This window comes from Megalops cyprinoides, chromosome 21 (assembly GCF_013368585.1).
Source record: "Megalops cyprinoides isolate fMegCyp1 chromosome 21, fMegCyp1.pri, whole genome shotgun sequence".
Lineage (NCBI taxonomy): Eukaryota > Metazoa > Chordata > Actinopteri > Elopiformes > Megalopidae > Megalops > Megalops cyprinoides.
Window position 1 is genome coordinate 16077682 of NC_050603.1, and position 13421 is coordinate 16091102.

General features: G+C 39.4%; 1 protein-coding gene across 1 annotated transcript; it reads left to right on the plus strand.

Annotated features, from left to right (window-relative positions):
* Positions 1 to 4829: 4829 nt before the first annotated feature.
* LOC118769183 (60S ribosomal protein L14-like) lies at positions 4830 to 6955 on the plus strand. Its single transcript, XM_036516211.1, has 6 exons — positions 4830 to 4839; positions 5245 to 5381; positions 5501 to 5595; positions 5872 to 5971; positions 6096 to 6149; positions 6864 to 6955. Exons 1-6 carry the CDS (start codon positions 4830 to 4832, stop codon positions 6924 to 6926), a joined length of 459 nt encoding a protein of 152 aa, XP_036372104.1. The 3' UTR covers positions 6927 to 6955.
* The last annotated feature ends 6466 nt before the right edge of the window (positions 6956 to 13421 follow it).

Genomic DNA, 13421 nt, shown 5'->3' on the forward strand with positions numbered 1-13421 from the left:
TGCAAGAGATAGTGACTGTAAAAAGAAGTAAAGTTTAAAAAAAAAAAATCAGGGAATGCATTGAAAAGTAAAGACATCAACTTTGATCACTTTTTACGAGATGAATCCTGTATTCATAATGTGCTTTGCTTCATTCTGTAAATGGCTGAATGGCTTCTAAATCTTAATTGTAACCTTTTCAGGTATTTTTGTACAAATAAGGGACTGATATATTCTGTTTAATGTAATTAGAATAAAACATTAATACATTGCTATAAATCTAAAGCTGTGCTGGTAATATCTTGATGTTCACTAGCTGTTGTGGGATTGGAAAGGACAGTAATCTTTCTGGCAGGTTTGCTGCCTGTTGATCTTGAAGAACAACTGTCTTCTTCTCAATGTATCCAGAATGGAAACTGCCAGCTCTCTGCTCAAGCTAAACCAAATAACATCATCGACACAACATGGCAACACAATTTTAGGTAACACTAGGTCCCAGTCTGAGGTACAAAATGATACGCTTCTTGATATACGTAGCGTTTTATTTCTGTTACAAATTGTAATAGTTCTGTGGTTTTACCTAATTCCATACTGTATCGTAGAGTAGAGCTGAATTTAATGCAAAACTGACTTTCAAACAGCAAAACCAATCAAACCTCACAGTTTACACATTTTAAATTGAGTACTCTGAGTCATAGAACTGTTTGGAACTACAAAATATATACATTGGATTATAAAATGTATTTAACCTGGGCTAGGGCATCCTTCTAATGTTGTATACCTGTAAGGCAGAAAACAACTAGTGAGCCTCTCTTCTGAGTTTCCTATGAGAGAATTTGCAGTGCTGTACTAAACATGGATCACTCTGCTAAGTGTACTGTATGGGCTGGAGAAACTCACTAGTTGATTTCTGCCTTACACGGTCATTACCTTTTTTATTACATTTAAAATCCTTTTCCTATTACAAAACGAAAACTTCAGATGTTAATGGGGCTACTTTGTGCCACTTCTCCTTTAAAGCCCAGTCAGATTTTCACAGAACACCCTCTTGAATTCACATGCAAATTGTATTATTACTATAGGCACTACAGAGGCTTTTATATCAGAATGGATGAAAACTCATTTGGTCCTGTTTCTTCATATTTTTCCTGTTTGTCTTCCTGGATTCCTGACTTCATCACCTGATTTTGCTCTGATGTAGCACACATATTGTCTAGATGTGTGATATAAGTCTTGTCCATTATGGCTGCAAAAACTATGTTTTTCCACACATGACAATAGGCTTTCCCTCACTCACATTTAACACAGTTATGGGGCATGGACTGCACTGGGCACTAGGGTCCTGGCATACATTACATTGCATTCATTTAACAGACCTTCTTATCCAGAGCGACTTCCAGCACAATAGAACTTAAGTGTACCCAATTGTATCCTGGCTACACCCATAATTGTAAGCACTACTGTTGCCACCACAAGTGTATGATTTAATCATTGACTTTCACTCATTCAAATAATATTTGCTTAGTTTTAATTGCCTCTGAATGTCCTATGTGTGCCAGTTTAAGGCAGTATGGCTGCCTGTAATCTCTAGTCTTTCCTTTGCCATTGCATTGTACATGGCCCTGCTCAACCCTCATGGCTATAAAGCAATGGGGACATCAAATGAATTCTTTTGCATGACACTAGGATATGCTTTTAAGGTCAAATGTCAAATATCTTCTCATCAAAACTGCTGGCTCAAGGTTATTTTCAGCCCATAACATCTTCCAAATGAAAGTTTGACCTCAAAAATTCTTTTTTGATAGCTACAATAATTTTCACTGTCCTCCTGCAATATTGGGGTAGGTATGAGGTTTGGTCTGATAGAAACCACTACGCAAAGTGGGAGAAGTCACATATGGATACAGCGAGGTAGACCACTGATTTTAATAGAATGTGATTTTATCACCTGTTATTGCAAAAGTCATGTACCCTCACTTTTAAAATAATTTTACAGACTATTTGCTGCCTTCCTTTTATCTGCTTATACTGCAAACATCAATTTTGACCGACCGTTTGAGCGATACTGCCCAATAATCAACACCCACGTCTGCTCTACAACTCTTTGTCAGTGGACATTAGTTCTCTAGCTAAAAATACATAGTTTGAAGAATATTTTTACTTCTACAAGACTGCATGAATTGGAAGTACATGGGTTAAACACCACTTGATTCTAAATTGCACATTAAGATCCACTTGATCAGGCACAGAATGAAAATCTGTTGATTTTGTCCATGATTTTGTCATCTGAAATAAGGCCTGTTCGGCCTGTAAGGCTGGAGGAATAACAGCATATCATGTGAAATTGTACTTTGCAGTTTACAAGTCTGCCACCTAGTGGCTACAGCATGGTCTTCTGAACTGACTAAAATCTGCCATTCCATTGGCAGTGCATTTTTTCCACCAGTTCTTGCACACAGACACACTCGGTTACAGAGACAGACTCCTGAGACAAATTGTTCCATAGCAGAGATGCAGAAGTTATCCAACCATGGAGCTGTCTGGGCATAGCCACAACCCCTGTGCTGGACCATGCAGCTCCGGCTCCAAGTCTCACCCCTGACAACAGCATGACTTTAGTTCTGGGTACAATCCTCAGGAAAGGAATTTGCACACGTGATGAGTTCTGTTACTGTCCATTAGACTGAGCATGTCACACATGCAGAATGCATCTGTTTCTTTAACTAATCTCCCAAAACGGGTGGGATTAACCCGAATTTATATCACAGGGTGAAGAACAAAGTGTTTGGTGAATTTGGCTCCATGTTACCAGTTATGTTACCAGTTATCATTCAATTAACCATACAACCTTTTTCAGCAGGCAGTAAACAGTCTTAACTGGAAATAATATGAATATGAATATAATATGAATAATATGAATACTTTCAGTATATTCATTTGAGTAATGGGTTACAACTAACTTTCATCTTAATTCTATATTAATATTCATTTTATGTTTAAAGCTCACAATGACTCAATGGCAACGGAAAGTCACCTGAATGATGAATTGAAATAGGCTACCATAATTAACTATTCTTTTTTTCCTTTGGTTTTACAGTGTCACAGTTTATCAGAAGCGATTTCCAGATTTGGTCATCAGAGAGTACCAAATATAAATTAACAGCGACCCAAGTAGCAGAGAAAAACGACATTATTAATCACTTACGACCAGGGGTGGACACTCCGGCTTCAGAAAGTAAAAGTCCTACCATGTATTTGTTCTAGCCATTCACTAACAATGTGATTTCACTAATTAGCTCCTCTACCTGGCTGAAGAGTTGTGCTAATTAAATCAGCTGGTGTGCATGGGTGGAACAAATACGTGGCAGGACTTTTACTTTCTGAAGCCGGGGTGTCAACCTCTGCTTATGACCCATGAAAGGGACGTTTCGTTTTTATGAATAACGTCAATGTTCGTTATAAATAAACATAATTCTGACAGAATCAGTCCTCTATTACTTCTATTAATGATAACAGAAGTAAATCTATGATCATGTTGCTTTCCTTAAAATTCATTGTACGGGACAAATCTCAGAATGCAATGCACATCTCCAAATGGTGCAATCCGTAAATAATTGAATGCGATCACAAGATTGCCATTATACATATACGTAACATAAATTTGTTTCATGTAAAAATACACTTTTAGGAATCGTGAAATGGTTAAATAGGCTAATGTGTAACCAAAAAGATTACTGAATCTAGTGCACAGATATCCTACGTCGGGGAGAGGGAGGAGAGCCTGAGATCTTACTGCCTAATTCTACGGACGTATGGAGTTTTTGTAAATTTCCGAATAGTATTCAGGCCAGAGCAAGCATATTTTGTGTACGGGGGTTAATCTTGTTTGAAGACAAGCAAAACAACCTGTACCCTGCTCAGCACCGAAACCTCCATCTCTATCCCGCACCCACACCCTCCACTGTTCAAAGATGGCGATGTCACTGACGCGCATGCGCATTAGCTTGGCGGAAGCAGCATTGCTGCAGAACGGAAACTTGCTAGTCCTTTCTGATCCAGGACTGCCATCATGGTAAGCGTGTACCGCGATCCACCGAATGGCAAAAAGCGATTTTTGTACTGTATTCACACATTTGGTGACATGTTTGTCAAAAACATGCATATGAACAACTGCTGCAGTAAACTAAACTGTTTTGATATGAATATGTGGCATATTTGTGCTTTTTTGAGGACGTATTTGAAGCTTGTCATGCGGCTAATCACAGCGTGGTCCGTGAAGCCTGAATTTAGGCCGAACGCGCTCCGGTGTGAATTATCAGTAATATGTATTTCAGAATTTGCTTTGCTGGTTCCATAATGTTGGGTGAATTGGTGTTTTAATCCGTATTATTAGAATGTATCCATTACCTAAACAGTTTCTCAAAATGCTAAGTAGGGGAACGATTTAGCTTCCTAGCTAACAGGCTGGTCTACTGGAAGTAGCATTAGCTAGTTACGGTGTTGTCCGTCTCTAACTATAGTGAGATTTGGCTAGCTGTCTTGTGTTTAATTTTGAGTTACTTCTGTAACTAGGTATCTAGACAGTAGCTGTTTACCGCAAGCGAGCTAGGTAGTTGGCTGATGACAGATGGAAACAGATCTTGTCGAGTTTTAACATGAAGTTAGTAACAGGGTTTAATATAACGAACGATTAGCGTTTTGTCTAGTTAGTTTTGCATGCACCCATTTTAAAATTTACTCGATTTTTCACATGAAGCCATCTTAAGTAAGGGTTATAACCGACTGTCTTATGAATGAGAAGCAAGTTGCCGACCAGTCGGCATGGTCGGTCACTAACTTGTCGTGGGACGATGTACCCTGGTAACAAACGTTAGCTGCCGACATCGCTTCACATCTAAATGATTTTTGCTGGATTATTTCCGGGGTTTGTGGACTTGCAGTTCCCTTGGTGCAAGAATACTGTCCTACTGTAGAAATGGAAGTTTATGACCATGGTACAGGCTTCACCGGCAGCACACTGCTGTTGTAGGGAGTTTCATTACCCCAGAAAATGGTCACCCTCAAAAATATGTAGCTTTATATGTCAACACTAAGCCATGGCCCAAAGAAATTATTCACCAAGTGAAACGCATCATCAGTTAATACCTCAAAAAAAATGTATACAAATATAATTTTTCACTTTGTTGAGTCACTAATATGTTGGGTTTTTTTCTTTGACAGTTCATAAGTAGAACCACTCTTGACTGCCTTTCTAATATTGTATAGTAAGCCCTCATCCTCCCTCCTCTGCTGCTCCACAGGTGTTCAAGCGCTATGTTGAGATTGGCCGCGTGGCTTACGTGTCCTTCGGGCCTTACGCTGGCAAGCTGGTGGCCATCGTGGATGTCATCGACCAGAACAGGGTATGGTTGCGCTTAGGGTAGCATCTGTGTGATTGCCTCTCCCTGGCATGATTGGCTTCCTGTTCGCCATGTGTCCGATGTGTTCAGGTGTTGGTTAAAACCTTGCCCCTGTTTTTCAGGCCCTGGTAGATGGCCCCTGCTCTGGAGTGAAGAGGCAAGCCATGCCCTTCAAGTGTATGCAGCTCACTGACTTTGTCATCAAAGTGCCCCACAGGTAAGGCTCTTTCCAAGTAGAGGATTGATCACAGATTTTAGCTAAGTATATTGTAAAACATACCACATTCCAGGTAATGGTGCAGGTCTAGGTCTTTTTCTGAGCCTAGATTACAAGATACCAAGAGAGCTGTTTCTTGATAACTTTATATGAGACCTCTTCTCAAGACTGAATCACTGGTTTCACACTTAATATTTAAAGTCTTGTCATCCAGTAATGTATGTGTTTTTATATGGTGGAAACTGACACTGACTGAGTCCTTCTTTTGGTTGACAGCGCTCGTCAGAAGTTCGTCAAGCGTGCTTGGGAGAAGGCCCAGGTCAATGAGAAATGGGCTGAGACTAGCTGGGCCAAGAAGATTGAGGCCAGACAAAAGGTAAGGTCCTCAAACATCAGTTTTTTTATGTATGATAGCTTTTGATGATAGAGAAATTAGCATGGGTTTTGTGCTAAATGTAGACATTAGATATGTGATCAGCGCATTTTGGGGTTTTTTTCAGAGGGCCAAAATGTCAGACTTCGATCGCTACAAGGTGATGAAGGCCAAGAAAATGGTAAGTTTATTTGTGATCACTAGTGTTGTATTGTGGGAGATGTTAGATGTGTTTAGTTGTCTTAAAGGTGGAATCTGAATGCATTTGCACTGTTTTGTCTGCTGATTTTATTGCAGCCATTTAGGATAATTTCACCCATACTTGTTTAGTCTTCTACTTTGTACTTCTGTGCTAAGCCCTGTTGAGCAAAATCTGAGCCATCCAATCTGTATCTGAGCTTGTTCAGTTTAGTTTCATTTGGTTTACAAGTTGTCCATCAGCTGATTGTTCCTGTCAGTGTTCCAAACAATTCCTGTGAATCTGCATTTTAAATAAAACAAGAGACTTGATACACTGATCAGGCTGACAGGAACCTAAACCACTCAGCTAATGGTGTTGATTTAGCAGTATCTGATATCAGTGCAAGTGGCAGAGGGTAGTTTAATTCAAATCGCCAGAGTTCAGTATGGTGCCGAGTAGTTCATTTCCCTTAACAATGACTGCATTTACTACTTGGTAGCCTGACTATGCCAGCCTTCACTCAAACTATGCTCTTTGGTGTTAGAATGATCGAGATGCGCTCGAGTGCGTGATTTGTGTATTTTTAATCAGCCATAGATTGTCATGTTACAGAGAATGTAGGTGGCGCTGTATTTAAGTCTGTTGATCGGCTAGATCAGTACAGATCTGTCTGACACCATGGTGAACTCAACTGGGCTGTCTTGTGTGTTACAGAGGAACAAGATCATCAAGCATGAAGTCAAGAAGCTTCAGAAAGCAGCGGTGAAAAAGGCATGAAACTTCCAAATAAAATATCCTGACTTGTACTTACTGGTCCTCTTCTTTATTCAGTGCCGTTCATGGTTTTGCAGCTCTCCAGGCTGAAAGACTGATAGCATTTGAGGCGATTTACTTAGCAGACATCTATATATGGGTAATTGAAAGTGCATTAGGTTTTGTATAAAATGCCAAAAGATTTGAATGCAAACTACAAACTGAAACATGAATTGAAAGTTTGAATTTGTCATAGCTATAACCAAGTTATCTTTAATATTGGAAAAGAACAAAAATGAGCTTAAAGCTATTCCATGGCACTATTAATACATATCAACACAGTACAGAATTGGTCCTTTTAGAACAAGATTACTCATTATGGAAGACTAGGTAATATACTGTGTTTAAAGTGCAAATGGTTTTCAATTCACCCTGGGGATTAACAAAGAGGACTGGTGCAATGTGGTTTCCTGGGTGACACAGGCTGCAAAGAGCATTTTATCAGCTTGGTTGTATGATGCATTATAATAATAAATTTGTAGTTCTCCCAAAGGTGTATAGAATGTTGTGTAACCATCAATATGAAATCATAGTGGCCTCTGATCATACAGTTTGCAACAGGGATCTCATTCTGACCTGAGTGATGTTTACCCTTTCCCATTGTGATATAGGAACCTGTTTATATGCGCCTGCAAATAATGATTGTACATAGTATGCACACATTATGTGCTGAGTTCTGTCCTCACAAGACATTGCTGTGATAAATATTCACAGTAACAGTGGTGGTTTTTTTATGGATGCGTATAATCAACCATCAACCGAGTAGATGTTCTTGGCAGCCAGTTATTGTGAGGGAGTCATTTTGTGGTAAGGACCAGATTAACATGTATTTTTGAGTTAAGCCTGATGAGATGCTTTAGGTCTGATCACATTTTGGGCTTCTGAAATGGCAGTGGGATGAGATATTGAATATGGTAAGTACATTCTTTTCTGAGCCTTTTCTGCAATGTCCTCAGGTGAATTGTTAAATGGAAGACCTGCAGTAGCCAAGGCCAAGGCTGCTGTTGTAATACTTAAAACTCAACAAGGGAGCTTACCTTTAGATAAAATGGTATGAAAGTTTGCCTGTTACCAGTGGCACCTAAATATAAACTAACCACGATTGTAATTACCTTTATTCGTATGTTAGAGATGTTTTATTGAATAGAGGTTTCACTGAACAGAAAACAAAACAGTTAATGCCTTATACCTAAATAAAACATCTTGGAACTAAGGTAGTAAAATCTTTGCATGATTGAACTTGAGAACCATGTTGGGTTTGTAATATTTCAATTAATATGGACCATGACAACGTGAGTTTCTGTTATTGGTTTCCTCTGGAATTCCGTTTGAGATCAGCAGATGGAGATAGATAGTTGAAGACAAACATCTAATGACAAACACTTAAGTGTGCCAATTACAGAGGGTGGCATACAGTGACTTGCATGCAAGGTAAGTGCTTCTTGATGTAATTGTTCATTTTTAGGTTCAGATCAACTCATTTCATTATATAGGGTCCTTTTTAGTTGTAAGGTACGTTTTTAGAATCCGCAACATCTCCGCCTTATAGAGTAGAGCAAGAGAGTGCCCATCCTGCAGTGAAACAGGTTTCAATTCAGTGTAGACAGGCAGAAAAATCTGATACTGACACCTAGACAAGAGATAGAGAGTTTGGCATCTGGAGAAAAGCTGGGGTTTTTATTGACTGTCAAAACTGATTACTGAGTCAGCTACAGAGAGATCCTGGATACAGGGAGAGATGGTGGTCTGGTCAATTGCATTAGCCTTTCTCATTTCGCCCCTGAAACAACCGACAAATCGGCACCCCCATCCCCCCGTCGGAGCAGCCGCTCTCCTCGTTCTGTCGAGGTGCCAGCTGTAGAGATCGTCCGCCTTCAAGAGATGACACGTGCTCTCGGGTCTTGGGATGCACAGAGACGGTACAGCGATAACATCAGCAGCGGTTCCAATTTCCCCTTCGCTGAAGGAAAATGAAAATTATGGAGATCAGACTTTCCATTTTCATCAGAGAGCTGCAGAGGTCGATGTGACTCGACAGGGGGGGAAATTAATAATTTCGATTTTGGCATTTTATAACATTATTTCTAACTTTCCTGGTCATTGTACATTACATATTCTGCTGACAATAGAACAAGTTACTAAGGAGGTGTGGCCCAGAAATGGACTTTTTTTTTTTTTTTTAAATTTGATTATGCAGGATGTAATGAGATTCTAATTGGAACAAGCCTTCAGTTTTATCTGGCTTTGAGGGTGAAGGTGGAAAAATTTTATGCAGGACAGCATTTTACAATGCAGTCCTTTTAACCACAGGGATTCAAGAGTGTCAGAAACCAATGTAAAACATTTGAATATATGGTTTTGGCATGCTTAAAATCAAATCCTGCAGAAACAGGAGCAATCCTTTCCAGATGGCTCCAACACCTATGCTAACCCCAACATTTATAATTGTTAGAGAACAAATATTAGGCACATTTTACGTTAGGTTACGTGATAGTCCACACGATGCTTATCTTTCATTGTAACCTCCTAGAATCAAGAAGTGTAAGGCTGATAGGAGAGTAATTACTATGCACACAATACAGTTTTACCTTTTGTAAGGGAAATGGCCTGGGGCCAATGATTTGAGATTCTGTATTTCCACAAAATACCTGGGATAGGGGCGGCAGTGTAGCATAGTGGTTAAGGAGCAGGACTCGTAACCGAAAGGTTGCTGGTTCAATCCCCGCTGGGACACTGCTGCTGTACCCTTGGGCAAGGTACTTAACCCACTGGTGCCTCAGTAAATATCCAGCTGTATAAATGGATAACATTGTAAAGAACTGTAACCTATGTAAGTCGCTTTGGATAAAAGCGTCTGCTAAATGAATAAATGTAAATGTAATATCTTTGGGATACCTAGACTTAAAATCAACATTATGATGTTGGTTACATGAATCCGGTGTTCAAGGTAAGAACTCCTCCTCTTCAGAAACCACTACTCACAAAGAAACACCAAAGATTTGTTATACTGTCATCTGTGACCATGTTTTATACCCAAATGACACAGAAACTTCTGTTACGTTTTGGATAGATCAACATTTTCTAGAACTAGTTTCTTTTCCATACAGAGAGGATTGCAAACATATACCAGGACATTTTATAAATACCCAGTCCCCACTGCTAAGAGGCTCAGGTGTTGGTTGATCAGCCTTCCAGCATGATAAAGATCCAATCAAGCACACATCAGTGTCTACACTTCTGGACTATGCTGATTTAGACAAGCCAATATACTCCCCAGATCTCAGTCCAGATCATTTGTTTTCTTTAAAAGTTTTTCACAAGCAAGGAGGTGGAGAAAAAGGTGAAAAAAAGTGTCCTCTCAGTATCATCAAAGCCAGAGGCGATTGGCTTGGGTGGCAGTGTAGCATAGTGGCGAGGAGCAGGGCTCCTAACGAAAAGGTTGTTGGTTTGATTCCCAACTGTGGCACTGCTGCTGTACCCTTGCACAAGGTACTCAACCCGCAGTTGCCTCAGTAAACATCTAGCTGTATAAATGGATAACACGTCAACAAATTTTTAAAAAATGTTGCTTATGTAAGTGGCCCTGGGAAGTGTAATGTAATGAGATGTAAAATTGATTGTGGAAGGTGTTAATCATCATGGTTCTGCGAAGCTCTGGCATTATATATATATACACACACAAACAAATGGATACTTCAAGGAGCATATATTTGCCATTTTTAGACATCCACTAGATGTCAGTAGAGATACAGAAAAAATAAATAGAAATAAATGGCATCCATATTTATAATTTGAGAAATAGAGGCTGATCTGCTTGGGCAGTCCAGCATCAAAGCAACAGCACATATAGAATAAGACTTAAAGAACACCATCCTCAAATTCCAGAGTATTGAGTAACTGGATACTGTGCGGAAAAGAACATTTGTTATTAGTGCATTGGCAAGAAAAGATAGAGTACTGCTTTTGGGCACTGGTTATCATATCCTCCTCCACTTTGCAAGAGAAAACAGGTAAAAGTTAGAGGGAAAGGGATGTGGGGAAAAAATGAGAATCTTAAGGACATAATGACATTATGGTTCATTTTAGAAGGGCTGTCATTACTTTTGTATGAAATGGCATTGAAAATGCTCAAAGGAGTTTACTTGTTCGTAAAACAGAAAAGCACTGTGAGATGCACACACATTGCATTCAGAAGCTGTCCATTTTCCACATAGCAAATATATGTTGATTATGATTATGATTACAGATTGCACTATGTGTGATCTTACACTTTAAGGACTTGTCAAATGTTGCACAGCAGGTCTGAAGATTGGTTTGTGGTGATGACACGGTCCCACGCAGGTTTTCAGGATAGGATCATGTCATCCATATTTCTTACTAAGTTCCAAACAGACACTTTTTCATCTGCAAACACAACGGGGGCAGGTGTAAAAAGGTCTAATCATTATTGTGTACGAGGGACCATTTCGTGTGACGTGATCCACAGTTCAGGGAAGTGAATGCTCAACATCTTGAGGAAAAATCCATATGTGCTGTGTATAGTTTCACACTGACTCGACAAAACCAACAGGCGTGCAAACACACCTCCTACTGCCACCTAGCACAAAGTTAATAATGATGTACGACGCCAGTGATTGCACTTTTTTATTTTTGCTTTTTTGAATTAAAGGGTTCCATTTGTATCTCTTTAATTGCCTCAGTATCACAATGTCAAATTTAGGCAAATGCATTAACTTTAAATGATTGTCAAGCGTGGCAATGATGCAGCAAACATATTTTTTTAATTGTCCCCTGACAAACAAATCAGAAATAATCACCCTCCCTCTCCCACAAGCCCCTGCTTCTCTTGGTTGGTTGGTGCCAAGAGTCTTCCCATCCAACCCATCAACAGGATGTAATTTCAGTCTTGAACAATGCCCTGAGGTCTTTCCATGGAAGCTGTGGGCTAAGATTAAAATGACAGCAGTTGAGTGTTGTCTATATCATAACTGGTGGTCTACAGAGAGATATTCTCCTACAAGGAAGATGTAACAATGCTGATTGAAAGATATTGAGCAAACAGTTGGTGTTTTAATACTTATCGAACGTAATATAAAAAAATCGTAGCACTTGTTTAACTTCACTGTTGAAAGAATACCGCCACTGTAGATAGACTAAAGTATATTAGTCCTTGCTGTGAATGTCGCTAATGACAAGCATGAGCAGCTGGTAGTATGACAAATGATTTTTCATCATGGTGCCTCTGTAATGATTCTGAAACACAGCATCATCGGATGTTATGACTAAAAACTAAATATGTCACCCTTGGATGTACAACAATTGCTTGGCTTCTATGCAGTTGCTGCCAGAAATCAATGAAGGGGAAGAAACTATCACCTCAGTGGTAATTTGCTGTAGCTGTTGTTGAATTACCACCATTTTCTTCCTTCAGTTTCTTGTCAAATGCAGCAATGAGACGAGGGGGAAAAAAACAGCTCTCCTGTGATATAACTCAATATGTGAGGACATATCTGCTGTCGAGCATGACTCGAAAGGTGCAGATCTGAATTTTCTTAGCAGTGAGTGAGATGAATATGAGTCATACGCTGGTACCCCAGCAGGAGGCTGTTTCCAGTCTTTATCAGAAGGGAAAAAATTGGAGGAGGATCTGATTTCTTCTTTTTTTTTCTGGAAACATGCAGTGAGGAGGTTAAAAGTGGGGTAACCAGTGAGTTTTTTTTTTTTTTTTTTTCAAAAAGTAATAGAATGAGCTTTTGCTACTGTAGGAGGCAATGCTAGCGTTTGTTTTACATTTAGGGCCGTGGCAACGATTCGCCTTTCCCAAAGAATCCGTCTTCAGCACAGGACAGCCCCGCTGTTACACAGCCCAGTCACCCATACTAACACCATGCTGGCTTCTTGTTATGTACACAGAAACATTCCATGTCATGGTGATAAGATCAAAAAGATTACTGGAGGAAGAACAGATATGACTAAGCAACTTTTGTTTCGTTTTCTTTATTCTAACAAAATTAAGGACACTGCTCTATGTCCCCTCTGGCCTCCCATTCCTATCCTTGTAAAGTTTACAGCTTTTGTTCTTATTACATAAGTGTCTGTTAAATATTGCCACATCTTCTTGAGAACAGTAATAAAGTGCTAAAGACAGGGGAATTGTGCCAAGGCCTATTAACCTTAATTAAACAGAGAATAGAGTCATTAAATATCATAACCGAACCAAGCAATAAGAAGCAATGTAAGCATGTGTCTGTACCCTCAGAAGCTACTCATAACGTAGCAGTCAGCAGACACGCATTCCTCTGAGTATACTCAAGCTAAATTATTTTATTATAATATGTAGGGCAGCAAACCACTTAGTGCAAAAAGACTCTGAGAAATATTAAAGTGAACCTTAATTATCGTTGCGGAAATCAAATCACAGGAAATTCCTGCATGCATTAAATCATTTTTTAACACGTT